The 20229-nt window shown below is 44.3% G+C and overlaps 1 protein-coding gene across 49 annotated transcripts in view; it reads left to right on the plus strand.

Annotated features, from left to right (window-relative positions):
- ELMO1 (engulfment and cell motility 1) overlaps positions 1-20229 on the plus strand; it is a 521082-nt gene that overhangs the window by 190126 nt on the left and 310727 nt on the right. For 36 of the 49 annotated variants that reach the window (XM_082693119.1, XM_082693114.1, XM_082693121.1 and 33 more), the window contains 5 exons: positions 355-506; positions 2740-2818; positions 8643-8693; positions 11719-11841; positions 13502-13633. In XM_082693119.1, coding sequence (XP_082549245.1) covers positions 355-506; positions 2740-2818; positions 8643-8693; positions 11719-11841; positions 13502-13633 — 537 coding nt within the window. Of the gene's footprint in view, positions 1-354; positions 507-2739; positions 2819-7572; positions 7618-8642; positions 8694-11718; positions 11842-13501; positions 13634-20229 lie in introns of all 49 variants that reach the window. The other 13 variants (XM_082693146.1, XM_082693113.1, XM_082693129.1 and 10 more) reach the window with 1 other exon arrangement.

The raw sequence follows: 20229 nt of genomic DNA on the forward strand, positions 1-20229 counted from the left end.
ATTGAAATTACCGCCTCAAAGAGACACAGTGTGTGTTGAAATCATCTGCCCCGAAAGTTAAAACCTGGCAGAAAAATCCCAGAAAAACCAGACAATAATTCCTTGAAGTCATCTCCTTTTTTGAACTGCTCATTATTGAATTATAGAAATAAGATACAGAGGGTGCTTTGTAGTAATATAAGCAATTGTTGCTGACTTGATGTGTTTCTGACAGTTCTGCTGTAATTCCTGATACTTTTCATCCTGTGTCCGGTGTTTCTGAAGTGAGCTCCCGATTTCCTCAACTTACTCCCTTCTGTACTTCTGTGCTCTGTTTACTGCTGGTGGTCAATTGTGTCCTCCTTGGCTTTTCAGATAGCGAGTTTTGTCAACAAGGCAGGCATGGACATCTCAATCCTGCAGCGGTCCTTGGCCATTTTGGAGTCAATGGTGCTCAACAGCCATGATCTCTACCAGAAGGTGGCTCAGGAGATCACTATCGGCCAACTTATTCCACATCTTCAAGGGTAAGCATGCAGTTGCCTCCTGTGTGGGAGGGGGAAGTGATTCTGGTAGACAGCTGCCATAAAGCCTTGGGAAGGGTTTTTGGTTGGTTTGATCAACCAACCGAATCCAATATGTAGATATTTTTTGATATATATCAAAATATATATATATTGATCAAATGTGTAGAAAAGGAACCTTCATTTGGCATCTAACCACACCATGTACTATACCCATCCCCCACCACACGGATGGCATCGTGACTGGCCCGCCGGTGGTGGGGGGGGTGGGATCCCAGGCCTGTTCTTGGTACCCTTCTGTCCCCAGTGCCTGGCTTTTCGTAGGCAATCACTTTTGATATCAGTAGAATTTTGCTTTTAACATCATAGGACAATTTGCTGTCCTAAGTTCTCAACAGCATCTTTCCTTTGTCATTAAAAATAGTGTTTTCTCTGCTATAATGAGTATTTTCATAGATAATTACGAATCTTTCAAAGCAGTCTTCCTTCTTAGGCTCAAGGTAATTACAGTGACCTTCTTTTGTCTTTTCTAATGCATGTGTTTTGTCTCTAGAGGCTTGAGCCGGAAGACAAGGCACTTAGCAGGCTGCAGGCTTCAGGGCTCTTTCCCTTCTCTCCACTCAGGCAATCAGTAAGGTTGTCCCTGCGAAGGACACCACTGGTTAGGGCTTCTCAGAAATTAAAGGATGTGGAGTTGCACGTGGGCAACCAGCCCCGTGAGGTGGCTTACACCAACAGGGAATTCATCGAAAGGATCCAGGGGGACTTTATAGACCCCAGGAACAACTTAAGTAGCCAAGCCTTGAGAAGGATAGAAAGTGTGGCTTCCTTGGAGTGGCCACAACAGGCTTTTCCTCTGCCGCACTGGCTGGCATCGGTGTGACTTGGCTCCCAGTAACTGCCATTCCTGGTCTCTCACGTCGCATTGACATGTTCTCAGGAGGAAATCGGATTGGCCTGGCTTGGGTTGGGGGTGCAGGCTGGGGATGTGCGGGAACAGTCAGTAGTTCTCCACGTACCAGAAATGTTAGAAATGTTGTGTTGATAAGGCAAACCTACTGAAGTGCGTTTTAGGTTGCCTTCATTTGGGGGGGTGGGGTGGGTGACCAGATTGTAAAATCTTCAGTCACACAAGTTGTGGATTGTGGCCTCAGGGAAAAGGAGCCCATGCTCTAAAATGATGCTTTTGTGTGAAACTGCTCTCGAAATAATACCAGTTTCACATTTCCCTGAATGTGAAGTGTATTAGCTCTACAGCCCGTGTCTTTTCTCTCAGTATCGAGGGCATACTTGTGCGTTCACAGCATGCTCTGCTAGAGTGCAGGGTTTCTAATCTGGCAAGTGCCGTGCTGAGGGTTTTATATACATTAACTAATTTTACCCTAAAAGCAGCGCCTTAAAATAAGTGTGTTTTTCCCCAGTGTTCCAGATGAGGAAACTGTTTTGGGGACACCCCTCTCCAACCTTGTGCAAGGCCACACAGCCAGCCTGCGGGGCACTGGGGTTTGGATTCCATCCTGCCAAAGGCTGTGTTCTATACTCGGCCTCTTCTGAAATGATCTCCGAATGTAGCTCACGGGCTGCTCTTTGTTTTCTGCCTCGGGTCCTTCTGATTTACCATTTACCACGTGGCTTCTATGAGATTCTTGCTTCCTTTGGAATTTCTGATTTCATTTCTGTGAAAAGCAGTTTTTCAAATTTCACAAATAAAAACTGGTTCTTTTCGTTATTAAAAAAGTTTCTATTTGGAAGTAGATTTTTAGACGATGTACTAGCATTGCCATGGAGACAAAGCAGTTTCCTTTATAATAAGTCCAGGGGTGTAAGGGTACCCAAGTCCAGTCCCAGATATACTTACTTCATGCATCAGACAAAATCACAGTCCCACTCCCCCCCAACCTCATAACCACACGTACAGCTCTGGGTTCATATATTTAAGCCTATTAGAGAAGAAGGGACGGGCCGGCTAACCACCCGGACTTCCTGCGTGATCTCCGCTGAGCCGTGTATCGTCAAGCTAGTAATAATAATGCCCCCGCACCCCCCCCCCCCCCGCAATGGTGTGTCCTTCCTTATGATGGTTGAAATATGTTCTCTCTCAGTTGCCAACTGCATTGTCTGGGCCATATCTTTCTCTTTCTTTTTTTTTTTTGTGTGGGGGAGATCATGACCCTTATCACGGTCTGACTCAGAGGTAGCCTATTCTGACTTTCTGTATTGTTCCGGGTCTTTACAGAACAGATCAAGAAATCCAAACCTATACCATTGCAGTGATTAATGCACTATTCCTGAAGGCCCCTGATGAGAGAAGGCAGGTAAGTTGCATTTCTTCGGCCCTAAGACTGTACTTTGGCAAATTTGGGGGCAGAGAGTGCCCTCTCCTTCCCATCCTGGGGACTCCCCACTGCTCGGCAGCTTGGCTGGCCAGCCTGGAGTCATTCACAGATCCAGTGGGAAGTAGGTGGAGATGCGTAAGCCCTTGTCCTAGGAAGAATGCTAGGAATGTACCAGTGGTAGAGCCCTTGCATCAAAGGAAACCCAACATAGGAGCTCAAAACATTAAAAGATGAAAACCTTGCTGCTTTGGGGGCAGCAGAGGTAGAAGCCCTGAGATCTTCTGTCATGCCATTGAATGCTCCCTGGGGCAAGGGAGGTATTGTCCCTATTTTCCTGATGAATACAGTGAGACCCCGAGAGGTGTCCTGCATTGCCCACAGAAGTTTAGATGGAAAGGACAGGAGGAGGACCACACAGTTCGCTGCCCCTGGTTGAGATAATTATTCCTAAGTCAGGGAGGGTCTTTGCTCCATGATATTTCTGTTGTCCATATCTGTATGTGGGGAGGGGAGTGATCAACCCGTTTCCCTTTCTCTGTGCACACAAGGGAACCCCTTAAATGTACCCATGTGAAACCCATCCTTTGGTACTCTCCTTTGTCTGTGGCTCTGTGGTTCTTCTGCAGTGAGGTAAAGGATCCTTGTAGAGGGGGTATAGAAGAAGTAGAATTTTGTATGTCTTGGAATATAGCTTGCCCTTCAAAGTCCGTTCATTTTTTTTTTTTTTCCATCAACATAGCATAGACCATGTACCTTGGTCACACAATTCACTTCATTTAAAAACTGGGTGGAAATATGAGATCTTCCAACCAGTAGAAAGTGTACTGGGAGCTCTGTGACAGTTACCACTAAATCGTTTTAGAAGAATTTAGAAGCTAGCATGCTACTGAACCCTGAACACTCGAGAAGTCTTTTTTTTGTTGTTGTTTTGTTTTGTTTTGTTTTATTATATCATCGCCAAGGATTTTAAACCTCAGTGACTAAATGTGAGGGTTTCTGGTTTGTTTTCCATTCAGAATTGTTTGCTCAATCCTGGGTCTATGTCTGCACGAATGGAGTGACTTTATTGTTTCCTGTGTATTGGGTTGTGTCTCCTCCGGAGCCAGGAGATGCGGGCCTTCCCTAAGCCTTATGCTCCAGGCTGGATTTTTAAGTATGGTTTTGCAGGTCAAATCCTAGGTGGGTCTGTTTTTTGTTTTGTTTTTTAAGATTTTTATTTATTTGTTTGACAGAGAGAAAATAAGCAGGCAAAGTGGCAGGCAGGGAGAGAGCGGGAAGCAGGCTCCCTGCTGAGCAAGAGCCTGATGCAGGGCTTGAACCCAGGACCCTGAGATCATGACCTGAGCTGAAGGCAGAGGCTTAACCCACTGAGCCACCCAGGCACCCCGGGACTGTTCTTTTTATATCTAAATCTAAATGCTGGCCTCATGATAACTTCCAGCAGCCCAGCAAACTGCCCGACAGCAGGCTCATATGCTTGCACTCCTGACATAGCCCTGGAGAAGCTTGATCCTCCTTCTGCTGGCGGGACCAAGGACACCTGGCTGAACTGGTAGCTGCCATCTGGTCTGACCTCATGGGCTTTTTCTTTTGCTTATGAAGAGCTTGGATTAGAGGAAACAAAAACCCATGCCCACCCCAGTTGCTATGATTTGGATCCCTGGATCTAGACATCAGTAAGATACGTACACTTTGCCTCTGCCTCTTACACCAAGAACTACTGTTAATCTACTGAGTTAGTTTCGCACGACCATGGAGAAATCGAGAGCCAGATGTCAATCTGTGCTGACTCCAGAGTAACGATCCCCGTGAAATATAATGGCATATCAGTAGAACATGAGGTTTGGATTCTGTGAATCAAAATTTTTTTAAAAGATTTTATTTATTTATTTGACAGAGAGAGATCATAGGTAGGCAGAGAGGCAGGCAGAGAGAGAAAGGAGGAAGCAGGCTCCCCGCTGAGGAGAGAACCCGATGCAGGGCTCCATCCCAGGACCCCAGGATTATGACCTGAGCTGAAGGCAGAGGCTTTAACCCACTGAGCCATGCAGGTGCCCCTTAAAATTTATTTTTTGAAAATTAGAAAATATCTGACTGAGATGACACCGATTGGCAGTCTACTGCTGTAAAGATAATAAATCACAAAGGATAGTTTAATAACATTGGGTAATTTAGGAGAACAATCCAACTAAGAAAGATGAGGTGTCTGTAATCATACAGCAGCATATCTAGACTCTAATTTAGCCTTTGAAATAAAAATAGCAACAACACAGAAAATTAACTTGAACTTTCTAAATTGTGTTGTATTAAAGATGAATCAGTGCCTATTGTTTGTCAAGACAAGGAGTATTTTGATTTTTAATTTAAAAAATATTTTTCAGTGAGTTAAGCGAGAGCTGGCTCTAAAAAACTGATTTCATGTTCATACTGAAGAAAAGTTTGATGTTATTTTCTGAAGGTTCGTGGAACCTGCAAAGCAGAAGACCACGCTAACTGGGGGTGTCATGTGGGTTATATCCTGTGTTGTTACCAGCTTTTCTTGTGGAAAATTAAACGTTCTGAATTTGGGGGGTAAAGAGGAAAATTTAGCAAAGCCTGCCGTCCATGATGATACTCAGAGTTTGCCTGTGCCAAACTCAGTGTTCAGTGCTTTGTGCCTTATTTCAATTTATTCTTCTATCACTGGAAAGCCTTATTTTGCCTCTTTTCAAAAGTGGAAATTGAGAGTCCGAGGGAGTAAGGAAGGGAAGGAGCCACTCAGAGTCCCGCCTAGGCCTTGCTGTGCTCTGGGAGCACCCCATGGTCTGGGAGGTGTCACCCAGAGAATTCTCTGGTATTTGCTGAGTGAAGAACTCCCTGGAGCCTGAAAGACACCAAGCCCGTTTTCTCACTCCAATTAGATTAAAACACAATCTAAACATTTATTTATTGGATTTATAGGAACAGCTCTGTTTATTTATTTATTTTTTTTAAAGCCCAAGGACATTGGATAAATTCCACTTCAGTGAAAAAATTTCATTTGTTTCAACTTCTCTTCCCAACTCTGGGCCAGGCACCATCGGTAGGACTCCATTTATCTGGGTTTTTCTTTATTTTTCAAAATGTATGAAATGAAGTTGGACGGATGGACTTGAAACACCTATTTCTGCTTTTACTGAAGAAAAATACCACCCTGGTCAGTTATTTTTACTTGGGAGGCAGGCTGGAGGGATAGTTCTGTTTTGCATTCACTCAGTGGGCCTTACTGAGAGAGCGTGGGGTTTGTAGAGGGACAGGTGTGTTGAGGGCTGGGGTCGAACTTCCTGCTTTGCTTCCACTTCCAGTTCCAAGCTCCACTGGGGGCTTTCCGGCAAGTGGGTGGAGCGGAACGTCCTGCTTCCCTGCCTCCTGGATGTGGGACATTCTCCCTTTTCCCGCACAAATGAAGGGAGGAGTGTTTGTTTTGCAGAGATGGGGCAAATGGATCCTTTCCCTCACAACTCCTTGCCGTTATATTACTGTTCTCACGGCAAGCATGTTGGTGAGGTCCCGTCCAAATTTCTCTACATGTATCTATGATTTTCAAAAGCATTATTAAAAAACCATTTTGCAAGTTAAAAGATTTGGTGGTAAACTCAGAAAATACAGATTCAGAGGAGGAAGTTTGAAAGACTCCTCTAAGTGCATGTCCCAAGCAGAGAACCCTCGTGGTAAGTCACATTGCGTGGCCCTGGTTTGTTCTGGCCAAAGACCTACCTACATAACTTTTTCTTCACTGGGTGGACTCATACTACTTGCACTGTTTAGCCGTTGTTTTTTTTTGCTTTTTTTGTTTTTTTTTTTTTTTACTGCATTTAAAACTAAACAAGATTTTGTGAATATCTTTCCATGTCAATATCCCTATATCCATATTTAAATCTATCTATACTTTTATACCATCTCGATGGTATAAAATATTCTCCATGGAGCCTCAAGTTTACTCAGACTGTTTTCTCATATTGAACACCAACAAATTCATGATGTACACAAGGATTTTTCTATTTTCTCTCTGACCAAGCTTCTGTGTTTCTTAGGAGGGTAGTAGAAATGACTCTTTGATTTTCCACCAAACATTTACTGTCTGCTCTGTGTTAGACAGAGTGCTCTGGGCACAGGAACACAAAGAGGAAAAGGACAGTCTCTGTGCCCCTAAGGTAACCGTGGTCTTACGAAGAAGAGAAACCATGCTAAAGATAATTATGACAATTGCTGTACATATTGGAACTATATTATCCCTTCTAACTGATTTTAAAATTCCAAAACTCAATAGGCTAAAATAGGCACGGAGAATATTTTTCTTTTTCCTTTTGTTTATGTGCCAGGCAGTAATTTCATTTTTTATAAAAGAAAATAAATGAAAAGATCCATAGGATCCTTTGGGCCCTCTGTTTTTCATCGGGTCTGGGAGAAAAAGTGGACCTTTCTATTCGCTTTCAGAAGCAAGCCCCACTTTCTGGGGACCATGGAAAGACAGGTTCCTTCCAGATTGCCATTTCCCTTATTTCTGAATGCATCATTGTCCTTGCTTTCCTGTTGTCAGCAGAGTGGAAGGTGTCTTGAAACACCTCACGATATTTGTGCAACTTTTCTCCCCCAGGCAGTGGGTGAGCAGGGGTGTTAACATCAAGTTGTAACCGCTAACAGAGTGCTCTGAATTTCCGTCCCTTCTTCTCTCCTGCTTGCTCTCCTTTCTGTGGTGGCGATGGCGCCCTTAGGTTGGTGTAGAGAGCAGTGTTGACATCCTTGATTGTCCTCTGACTGTAAGTCCCCACCTTCTGCTCCTGCCCCGACCTGCCTGCGTGTCCCCCCTCGCACTTCCCACCCGCGTGTCTGGGCTCTCCTTGCTTCCTGCGAGTTTATTTTCGCCGTGATTGAATTCATGGTTGTGGTTTCGAATCACAGCCTAGTTTCTTCTCTACTCAGGAAGAGCAGCAACTGTAACTCTAAAATCCAGCCCCTCCCCACCAAAAGAACACTCAAGTGCCTTCCTGAATATGAGCAGTATTTTTTTCCACTAGCTTACAATGTTTGCACCAAGGTTGTACCCAACTTGATAATTTCAGCCCTAGATAAATATCTAGGGCTCGATATTTAGAAAGAGTATCTGTGAGTCATTTCTTTTACTAAAGTCACCTGCAAATCCTCTGTGCTAGGCGGGCCAAAGCCCCAAACACAACTTACAGAAATGAGTCCTAGCAATGTGGAGTGTGGACTCTTGGAGTCCCTGCTCCATATTTGTCCCTTCCGAAAAACCACACAGTTGACTTGTATAGACTATTTTCAAGCCCCGGGGTACGTACCACTCATGCTTTGGTTTTGCACAAATTAAGATGATGTGGCTCTTGGAAGACTTGATGACTTAAAGTGATGGTGCTCCAACACTGGGGGACTCCTTGGTGCAGGCACATTTCCTAGTAAACCTCTCTGCACATGTATAGTCTAAGAAAAAGCAGGTGAGCCTTTTGAATGGAGAGCCATTGCCTTTATCCAGAGTATTTGCTTTTTATTCCATGCTCACTTTTTCCTGCAAGAAGGAAATTCCTAAAACAACAAGAAGTTTGCGGGTGCCAGATTTCCTTCCTTTGCTTTTGGACCAGGCTCTGTTGTCTAAACAGAATATTCAAAGAGCAATTTGAATACTTCTGCCTGTTGGAGTCTGTTCTTCCATAAGAAATACTGCTGATATCCAGTTAGGTAGCACCCCCCAGGATAAAGTCTTTTGAGGCCATGTTGAACTGTGTTTTTCTAACCTAAGGTTTTGTGTGGGTGTGTTTTTCATCAACAGGAGATGGCGAATATTTTGGCTCAGAAGCAACTGCGTTCCATCATTTTAACAGTGAGTACCCGTGCGGTGTGACCACCTTGTTGGGCAGGAATGGCTTGGGGCATTCATTTATCTCCCCTTGCGGCTTCAGTTTGTGGTTGGTTCTGTGACTTGCTTCTGTGACGAGCAGTAGTAACTAGCAAGGAGGAAGAAGTGGGCTTTTGGAATTGGAATGAACGAGGCTTTCCCACAGAAACCGTCTCATAGGATTGGAAGGAGGGGTGTCCAGAACTGCCCTGGGAAGACATTCTGGGAGGAAGGAGTAGTAATCTCTCCCAGTGGGCCAGGTTTATTACACTCACTGTCACTTTATTTTTTAATTTTTTAAAGCTTTTATTTATTTATTTATTTATTTGAGAGAGAGAGAGAACATGAGGAAGAGAGAGAGCACAGGCTGGGGAGAAGCAGATTCTCTGCTGAGCAGCGAGCCAGATGTGGGACTCAATTCCAGGACCCTGGGATCACGATCTGAGCCGAAGGTGGATGCTTAACGGACTGAGCCACCCAGGCACCCCCCCTCAACATCACCTTAGCTTTGCATTTAGGAAACCCGGGGCTCTATGACTAAAAAAATCCACTGGTGTGAGCTTACACTGCTTTTAATGAGGAAGCTAACTGGAGGCCTGTCAGACTCTGACAGAGGCTCTGAAATTCTGACCATCACTTCCCTGGGCCCCTTTGCAAGAGACAGACAGAAAAGACTTACCAGTGGAACCCACTGGTTAACTGCCATGTGCAAATGACCTGAAATGTCAGTGGAAAAGAAGTCCAGCATTTTATGCGGTGAATGTTTAGAAATAAATCAAATGGCATCATTTCCTGAGGCCTTACCCGCTATTTGACTTTAACCAAAGACTGAAAAGAATCACGTGTGATTGATTCCCAGCTTACCAAAGAGGCAATTTCTATTTCTGTGATTTCAAAGAGGAGTTCCACTAGCTTACAATCACACACACATACACGCACACATGCGCACACGTGCGCACACACACACACACACACACACACATTCCAATACAGTGAGGCCGTTGAAAATTAAAAACCTTATGGGGGCAAACATAATAAATATTCTAGAATCCAAAGCCAATAGCCATGACTACAATTTGTCATCGAGTTTGATTTTGAACTTCCTGGCTGACAAGGATAAAAAGAAACATATGAGTGTAATTTTCGTTGCTTGATAAAAGAGGTACCCTGGTTCTTCAGGGATGACATCCTTCTCCCCCTGGACCTGGGCTATGAAGTGGGTGTTGGTAGAGCATCCGGATAGATTCTTGGTCCAAGAATGGTTTGGTAGAAGTTGCAGGAGGATTCAAAGCACGGTTAATCGTTATCGTGGTTCTTAGCGTGAGCAGAAAGCACAGTATTCGAGCATGGTTCAGTGACATGGGACAGGAAGCATGGTCCTGTTCCTGTGGGACAGGAAGAGGGTGGAAAGACGAAGGGTGAGAGATGTTACGCTAAGGTCTGAGCCTGCGGTTCCTACCTGGGTGTGGTGGCCGGAGTTGGAATGTCGGGAGAGGGGCCAGGTGGAATGGCTGTAGCCCCCGTGCCTAGAAGATCAGATGGCTTCCATGGGACTTCTCCTCTGAGACTTAGAAGGCTGGAAGTTCCAGGCTGCTATCCTCAGTCAGAAACTTGGAGTGAAGATACTTTTGAGTTGCTAATAAAATAGATGGCCTATACACACCTTGGATACGAAACATATACTCTGAATTAACGTTCTGTTCTGAAATTGGGAGGATATGACGTTTTATGCCATTCGCCATATCACCGCTGAGCTTCCCACCTCCATCAGCCCCGCTCCCTTGGCTCAGTGACTTTTTTTCCATTTCTCATTCTTCTCCGCACCCCTCTTCCTCTTCCTCCTTCTTCTTCTTTATTTATTTATTTGCTTATTTATTTGAAAGAGATCCCAAGTAGGCAGAGAGGCAGGCAGAGAGAGAGAGAGGAAGGGAAGCAGGCTCCTTGCTAAGTAGAGAGCCTGATGCGGGGCTCCATCCCAGGACTCTGGGATCATGACCTGAGCCGAAGGCAGAGGCTTTAACCCACTGAGCCATCCAGGTGCCCCCTCTCCTCCTCCTTTAACTGGCTCTTTTGACACGGTACTCAGAGCCGGGGTGTGGAGTCCAAGTGCATGCTGGCTTTGGGACACCTCGAGAAAGTTCTTTCAGACGGCAGGAAGTGGTTGGGTATAGCACATTCAAACTATCACATTGACCCGTCCTTGGCGTTTTTAAGGCACACCCTTGGTCTCTGCTAGAGGGGGCGTATGTTAGGCCAACTGTTCAGTCTCCTTTCTGACCTCGCTCCGGTGGGGGCAAAGGCCCCCATGTCTAGTCTCCTGCCATTTCTTTTCTATTTGTTCCATTTTGGTTCTGTTTCTAAGGGGAGGGGTCATTTTGTTTTTCATTTAATTGTTAGCAGGAGAGCAAAGTCGTGCACATGAATTAGCTCATTGCCTGTGGTGGTGGTGTTCTCTGGCTAGTTGCCACGGTGAATGAACTGCAGGCCTGATTCATACTTTGCTTTCTTTTGTGTTGCTTCTAAAACATTTCTCCACCTAGATGCTGGATCACCTGTTGGAGACAGTTATAGGGTAAGAGGATGGCAAAGTTGCTGACAACACATACACACGATTTGGTCCTCTGCTGCGTGCAAGGAAGGCTTCTGTTGTAGATTCCACAGCTCTCTTCAGGATGCTCTCATGTCAGGCACACTTTTTTGGTTTATAGAGCTGCAGTCACCCGTGCATTTCCAATGCCTTTCTTCTGCTCCCTGCTGCACAGAGCAGGTCTTTACCTGGATTCTGGCCTAACCATCAGGAACTTTATTGGGCCCTGGAATAGAAAGGAAAGCTCCAAGTTTACCCACATCCTCACCTTTCTTCTGAAGGGTGGTCCCACAGACCTACATTTCCCGGGCCTCCAAGTGAAGACTTCTGGGGTTCTTCTTGACATAATGACAGGGGTTAATTGCTGTTGGCTTTTTCTTCCTTTAAAAAAAAAAAATCATTATTTCTGAACCATCTCCCCAGCATGTCATCCGAGCTCAGAGAGCCATCAACAATGAAATGGCACACCAGCTGTACGTGCTTCAGGTGCTTACTTTTAACCTTCTGGAAGACAGGATGATGACCAAGATGGACCCCCAGGACCAGGTGAGTGCCATCGAGACAGCAGCAAAAGCACATAGGGGAGAGAAAGTGGTTATTAAAGATCTTTTATTGGACTACTACCAAACCAGGAATTTGTAGATGATGATATTGTTTTATTATCATCTTAAAACTTGGGGGGGGCTATATATATATATAAGATTTTATAAAATCTTATATTTTAAGATTTTAAGATTAAAAAAAAATTTATTTGAGAAAGAGAGCACATGAGCAGGGGAAGGGGCAGAGGGAGAAGCAGACTCTCTACTGATTAGGGAGCTTCATTCAAGGCCCGATCCCTGGATCCTGAGATTATGACCTGAGCTGAAGTCAGACCCTTAATGGACATACCCCAGAACTTGGTGGGGGTGGATGTGTTTAAAATTTAGGTGAACTTGGGCTCAGAGAACAAAGCAGATGGGATTATTTCATTATACATCAAATACATGCATATTTTTCCCTTGTTGGATAAGAAAGCCTAATGTCACATGGTCATGAATCTTGGCCCTTGGTCCCAATACCTGCGATGGTAATGTCTTTGGAGTCAAGTTCCCAGACAACTCAGGCCATTTAGTTGCCCTGTGTGATCCTGATACAGCTGGAGGAATTAATTTCTATTCTCCAGTGCTCAGTGCTGAGAAGCGGGAGGGGGGGGGGCGTTCCTAGGTTACACCTGATTTCTGGGCTTGCGTTTGTGTCAGTTGGCTATTGTTTTAATTCTCTGTAGGCCTCTGGTGGTTGTGTGTGAAAGGTTATGCCTCCATCCAGAAGGCTTTGGGGGAACTTTAGTGTGTGAGGACAGACGGAGAGGAAACAGCTGGGGGCCGTGCCGTAACCCATTTTCAACTTAAGCAGTGCTGCAGCTTTGGAAAGGAAAACACTCATTACTGGCACGTGAGGGCCTGATCTATCGCAGATGTGAGCCCCACGTGGGGAGTGTGTAACTGCCGCAGCCCTGCGTCCATGGCACGAGGCCACGCGATTAAGAATGATGGAGAGGCTTGGAGAGGCTGTCCAGCGTGCCCCGGACTTTGGCAAGGCCAAGTGTAATCATCCCAGAGAGAGGAGACTGTCAGCTTACCACTTCTAGTGACGGAAGGCCTTGCATCTTAATGTGGAACGGCCCTCCCCATTTGGAAATGCTTCCTTCTATTTATTGAAAACATATATACATATATATATGTATATATATATATATTCTTATTGTGGTAAAATAGACGTAGCCAAATGTTTACCATTGTAGCCATTTTTAAGGGTTTGTTTCCACGTAGTCACTTCTTAGTGGTGGTAGAGATCCCTTGTCACTTGAACGCTGTTTGTAAAACCTGCACGTGCCTCTCCCTTGGGCTCGACCAGTGTGGAAAACCCCAGACCCAAGACTTCCATCATTTTTGGGACACCAATTTGAACTTCTAGGTAATTGACCGAAGTATTCCAAACGACGTGGCCGTGAGGATAACCGTGGGATGAAGCCAGGGCTGACCAGCAGGGAGAGGGGCGGGGGAACGATGCGGAGCCCTAACTTGGGACATCCGTTGTCTTTCATCTGTTTTTCTTTGGCCTGAAAGCCGTGATTCGTTTAGATCCTGGGGAAAGAGGGAGTATCTGTAATATCACACAGTGAAAGCAGCTCTTCCCTCCTCCTTTTTCTCCCGAACGCCTTCAGGCTCAGAGGGACATCATATTTGAACTTCGAAGAATCGCTTTTGATGCAGAGTCTGAACCCAATAACAGCAGTGGCAGCATGGAGAAACGCAAGTCCATGTACACCCGGGATTATAAAAAACTTGGCTTCATTGTAAGTAAGCTATCTCCAGTAAGCGCTCTCCTTCCAACATCAGGGGTCTGACCTCAGCCGCAGAAACCGATGTCTCCTCCGAGCGTGTGGTCCTCTAGCGCCTCGTGGAATAGTTTCCACATTTTCCAGATGTTTCGCTGGTTTCAACAGGATCCCGTGAAAATCTCTTCTGGCTGCAGTGCAGCGGAATAGCTTGCCTAAGTGTGACTAATACGGAGTTTGTTTATTCAGTTTTGATTAAGTGTAGTGAGCCCGGAATGCATGTAGATTTCATTAACTCTGCATCACAAGATGCTTCAGGTTCTATTTGAAATAAATGGGCGATGGCAACTGCGGGATAGATGTTATTATTGGGTTAGTGTTTGGATCACTGACATACATGGCTTTCCTATCAAAATCACATTGAGGGTCTCCTGAAACGTAGTCACGATGAGATTTACGCAATTTGTCCTTTCCTGAAAGTTTTGTATTGTTACGGATGTTAGTAAGACAGCTCCTTGATTTCCTTTTTTTCAGTTTGCAAATCAGAACACTGCTTGTCCTGAACGTAATCTGTTGTTTTGTTTCTACTTGGGTTCCGTTCTGGACTTTATCACCATGACATTTCTTCCGTGACTTTGAGCTAATGAATGTCAGCATCTGAGGGTGTAAAATTAGGTTTCCATTTTGGCTGGCATCTTAAGTGGCCAAAAATGAGATTTTGGTTTCAGTGATTAGAAATCATTAGGCATTACTTTGTCATTTCAAACACACTCTTCTTTAGTACACACACACACACACACACACACACACAAATATTAATCTTTATGTATATATGTATCACACTTTGTATGTTATTTGGGAAACCCTGTCTTTCATGGGGATCGTCTTTGGAAATGTTTCCATATTAACATGTATTGTTTCCCATTACTGAGGAGTTTTTATTTTTGGGATGGACTATAGTGTATGTAACCAAACCCTCTTGCTATTTGCTATCAGTATTTGAAAGTTACCATAAGTCTGAAACTGACTTCTTTGCCGCCCAGTATTTACGTGAATCCATGATCATGTTATTTGGATAAATTTGTGGCATTTATTTTTTAAGGTTGTTGATATTTACCAATTTGTTTTCCACACTGAGTCATTTCCACTTTAGCCCAGTGGATCAGAGTGACTATTTTTTTTTTTTTAAATCTATCCAATGTTTCCTAAAGTTAAAAAAAAATCTGATTATTTATTGTTTTTATGTAGATAGTCTTTTTTTTTGTAGATAGTCTAATATCTAGTCTTTTAGTCTTTTTTTATTAGTCTTTTATTAGTCTTTTCTAATAAGAATACTTGTCAAATGTATTCTGCTTTACAACTTACTTTATAGAGGAACTGTGATATCATTCTTATATCATCATATCTTGTATTTTGACATTCTATTTACATTTTTTAGTAGAATCTATTTTTTGAAAAATTTTAGCAGGAAGTGTCATGGCCAAGAGGCCAGGTAAGAGCTCCCTGTACTTGAAGTGTATTGGTGGTCAAGGCTAACAGGCGGTCCCTGCCCTGCTGTCACCCACCTGTGTATTAGCAGTTACTGGGGATATAGCTGAGGAGTGTGCACGCGGCTCACGTCCTAACTCCCCACCCATTTTTTTCCCCAGATTTTACTTTTGTGTCTTGAATGAGGCCTGTCCAAATCACTTGCGAAGCTTTGCAAAATCACCCAATCTCTCTTGCCATCCAGTCATATCAAAATGACCTGGGAAGAGATCAAGGCATGTGTATTTCAAAATGTTCCCAATTGATTCTCATACTCCGTCCCAGTGGAGAGCCTGGGTATAGGCTGTGCTCGAGTTACTCCCGTTTCATTGCCTTCCTCCGCTACCACCTGGATTTCCAGTGCATTTGAACTGTGTAGAAAACACAGAGCTCTGGTTCTTGATCCATAGTGCCTCCAGGCTCACTCTGCCTCTCTGCCCCACGTCCTAGTCGGGGACGATTGGATCCCCAAATGCACAGTGTCATTTCTCCTTCTGGCTGTGTGCCTGAAGGGTGGAGGGGAGAGGAGACATTGGGGGAAGAACACTTGCTGGGATTCAGATTATTACAGGTTCCTGGGATTATTACAGATCCCTAGGAATGGTATATGTAATGGGGGTCGGAGGTATGAAACATCTCCCTTTTTATTTTCATGTTCTAGATGAGGTCATCAGAATATTTCATGAGCCAAAGTCGGAGTGACTTTTCTCAGGGTAGCTCCATCTGTGTTAATGTGGTGTTCATTCCTTCCACAGCTGACAAATAGAGTGTATCTCTGTCTTAGTTTTCAGTGTCTGCTGAGCGTTCTGCTTCAAGTAGTTTAGGAAGAACAATGTATTTTTTAACTGAAAGCCAATTTGATGTGGTTTTAAGGCTTTAGCTCTTATGTGGCCTCCTTTCAAAGGACTTGAAAAGTCATTTTAGAAAAAGCAAAGATCTGGAACCTAGAATAACCAAAAAGAGAGTGTTGGTTTCCTTTATTTTTCCATGGTTCTTTTTTTAGTTTTCTGTTTTAGTCCTTCCCCTGAAATTTCTTCCAAGCCATGAGCTTGCATCAGAAGAGTTGAGAAATTGGAATGACTAGTTAGTAATGATTTCTAATGGTGGAAAATTTCCTACAGCCTTGAGGAGCAGAGATACTTTTGAATGCCCAGTAAGCCCAAAACAGACAAGACTTGGTGAATGGAATCACGGGCTCGTTGCGCCACCTAGAGACCATCGTGCAAAAATGCTGGAAGCCGGCCATAAAATCTCTAGATGTTGTTGTAAGCTGCCCGGATGCAGAATTCTCTTTGTGCTTCTGAAAGAGGAATAATCTTGCCTATTCCCTTAATGAACTCCTTCCTGTTGCCTCCTTTAGGAGCAATTAAGGTTTGGATAATCTTTTGGTTCTCGTTGAAAAGAAGTTTAATTCATAAGACGCAGATTGTTCTTTCTCATTTCCCGTCTTCCAAGTAGGAAGTGCCTAGGAGATGTTAAATGACAGGTTTTTGGAGTCGAGTAGGCCTAGATTTTAATTCTATCTTTCCTGGTTACCAGCTGTTGGACCAGCCGGCCTGTTGTTGAACCTGTTTGGGCAGCAGGTTCCTCAGTTGTGCAGCTGTTTGTCTATTTTAAGGTCTTCAGAATGTCTTCAAAGATCATCTGATAGTGCTTCCCTTCTTTGTTTTTTGGAGAAAACATATCATGGAAATCACAGGCAACCTCTTCAGTTTTCCAAAGTAGAAGGGACAGTTGCTCCAACAAGGCAAGAAGAGCAGTTGTTAAAGGATAAAAAAGCACAACACCTTTGAGAAGGCAGATGGCCTTACATTCCTTCCCAGCACAGCCTCCCGACAGAGCAGATTCTTCTGATGAAATAATTCTGAAATCTCAATTTAAAGCAGCTAAATGGTGTATTACGGTTTGTCATAACACAGAAAAGCACCTGCTTCTAAAACAAAGCTGCTTAATCTTCTAAGATCTCTCAGTTAATGATTCTCTAGTTGCAGAATGGACTTGCAGGTGCCCAGGCGGGAGGAGGGGTCCGGGTTATCTGGGATGATGCTGTTCTTATTAAAAATAAGAGGGTGGGGATGCAGGTAGTTCTCAAGGCACTGGAAGGCAGATTCCCTTATTTAGAATACTTTATTTTGAAAACTGGGGAAATACCTGAATACAAACTGTACCTTGTTGATTATAATGACCAAGAACTGTGCAAAATGGTTTTCATACTCTGAAGAGTTGCATTCCTGGCCAGAGACCCTTCAGAGTTTGTCCTGATGTCAGATTAGCAGCTTCTCTATTTGTGAATTTTACCTTCGTTCGGTCGGTTGGACAGTCATTACAAAGGACATATCTGTAGTTCATTTTTGTGATTGCCCTTGAACCAAGGCAGATGTTGAAGTTGGACAAGGCTGTTGTTTTTGTTTTTTTCCTAAATGCCTTTTCTTTCCCATTCCTTTAGCTTGATTGGGCCCCAGATGAACTCATTTTAAATGAATGAATGAATGAATTTAGTAGGCTCCACACTGGGCATGGAGCCCAATGCAGGGCTTGAACTCATGACCCTGAGCTCGAGACCTGAGCTGAGAAGCTCAAGACCTGAGCCAAGATCAAGAGTTGGACACTTAACCCACCGGGCCACCCAGGTGCTCCAATAAACTCATTTTTAAAATAAACGGTTTCTGAACAGTATAATATGTTTTAATATGAGAAGTTTTGATAAATATTTCCCTTAACGTTTCCGATTGTCCTAAAAGAGAAAAGTGACTACAATGTGGAAGTGATAAAAGGTCACGAGAAAAAGATGACTTCAGAATTAAGATTCTCTTTTGAAGTGTAGGTTTGATTGTATTTTGTTATGGGGAGGCCACACCTGGAGAAGATGTAATGTATTTACGCATTGTTCTCAAGAGTGGGCACATGGGGGCACAGGGACAAGCCCTGAGGGGTGTCAAGGGACAGAGGGGGTGAGGGGGGAATGTGGACAAGAGTTTTTGTTGTGGTTTCCATGAAGAAAGCAAGGCAAGATAAGGTGGGCAGGTTTAATGTTGGCCGGTTTAAATAATCTCATTGGACTGTGGAGCATAGGGGCTGCCCCTCGCTGTCTGCCTTGTGGTGATGAGGGCAGGGGACAGTGGACCAGAGTGCAAAACCCTGATAAAGGAGATGTTGGGGTTTGGGATCTGGATTGGAGAGTCTGCATATGAAATGCATGCTTCCTATCGCTAGGAATTAGCTAACCCTGGGAAGGGGCAGGTCCTCCAATCTTAGCAAGGACCCAAGGGATCAGAGGATCAGAGAATACCAAAAATTAAAAAAAATGGCTAATACTACAGATTCATGTTAAAATTTTTAGAGGATTTTCTACTTCCTCAGATGATAGAAGATAATTATGCATCTTTACAGAAGTATAATTATACGTAATTGCATATGCAGTGCTTGGTGTCATTTTAATATAGTATTTTCTCAAATACAGATGGCAGGGAATGAAGTGAGATGCGTGTTTACCCATGTCTTCCTCCATCTCCATCCCCATCCCTATCACAGAAGGAAGCCTCCTGCTCTAAACGCTACTAGAATTCAACCGTAACCGTGAGCGTGACCTGGGGACAACACTTGGGCTCTGAACGCAGGCTGCCTGCGGTTGACTGCTGACTCTCCCACGCACAGGCTCAGTGGCCTGGGCAGATTACTTGACGTTTTCATGTCTTGGTTTCCTTATCTTTAATCTGGGGATCTAAGCGTTGTCTCTATTGGTGAATTTGTTGTGTGAATTAAATTAGTAGATACTTGTAAACCCTACAGCAGAATGCCTGGCAGAGAGCAAGCGGACTGGGGATTTAGATGCATTTATGCCGAAAATACGAGTTACCGGTGAAAGAGCCATGTGCTTGGGACACTGCAAACATGCGTCGCCGGTGCACATTCAGGTTTATGGGAGAGAGAAGTCGAGTTGGCTTTTGCGAGTAAGGAGAGATGATAGAGAATTTTCAATCCAAAGGGGTTTGAAATATTCAGTCAATCCTCAGTCCTCACGGTTAATGGATTCCGTATTTGCAAATTCAGCTATTCGCGAAGATTTATTTGTAATCCCCGAATCAGTACTCCGGGTGCTTTCATCGTCATTCGCCTTTGTGAGGTCAGAACAAGGAGGGGTGCCTGCCTTCTTGGTTCAGCTCTCCTCCACTAAATGGGGGTCCTTTTCATAGTCAAGCCAGGGCCTCGATGTTTGAAATCTGTGTGTTGGAGGCATTGCTGTTTAAAGGGATCCCCGAGCATATGTTCGTAAGCGCACGGAGCCGAAATGCACCTTATGGGGAGAAATGCGGGTCAGATAAACTCAGGTCAGGCGTGCATTACAGTGTCATTGCTGTGAGTTCCATGTTAATGAACCAACAATGTATATTAAGTAAGTTGTCTTTTAAAAGTACATAAAGCAAGGTTGTGTATTGACTGATGGACAAAGTCTTGACACCAGAGGCGGGAAGTCATCTCACCCTGTACTTCCCCTGGGAAGTAGCGGCTCAGTATTCATTATCTCAGGATTTGCAGTAACTTCATAGAACATAGCTGGGGGGGGGGGCGGAGGGAGGGAGGGGGCAGGGAAGCAGAATGGACTGGACTTTGAGGGCTTGGGGAGCCTTCAGTCAGGGGTGGGCCCTGGAGAGAAGCCCAGGCGGTCCTAGGCTCATTCCTTCCTAGCCCTGTGGCCTGTACGTGCTAAGTGGGGAAGAGAAATTCTACTGTTGATGAGCTGACAGCATGTGAGGCCTAATAGGGCATCTGCCCAGCCCTTGGCACACTGCTCAGGACAGTCCCAGGGGAGCGGGACGACCTACTGAGATTTCATTCATTTGTTTGAAGTCAGAAGCTGCCTTGAAACTGCCGGTGCCCGGAAAATACCACATCCTTGAGATCAGGGGAATTTTCAGTCCACATTCATTGTATCCATCCTAGAGGAGGCCCTGCCTCCCGTGGGCTTGGCTTGTATTTCTGCATCATTCGTGACAGGACTTTCTCATGAAGTTTTGTTGTTGAGAATGTGCGTCAGTCCCATGGGGTCCAAGGACAGTGTTAGTAAGAATCCAGAGTACATGATTGGG

The sequence above is a fragment of the Mustela nivalis genome, assembly GCF_964662115.1.
Source record: "Mustela nivalis genome assembly, chromosome: 12".
NCBI lineage: Eukaryota > Metazoa > Chordata > Mammalia > Carnivora > Mustelidae > Mustela > Mustela nivalis.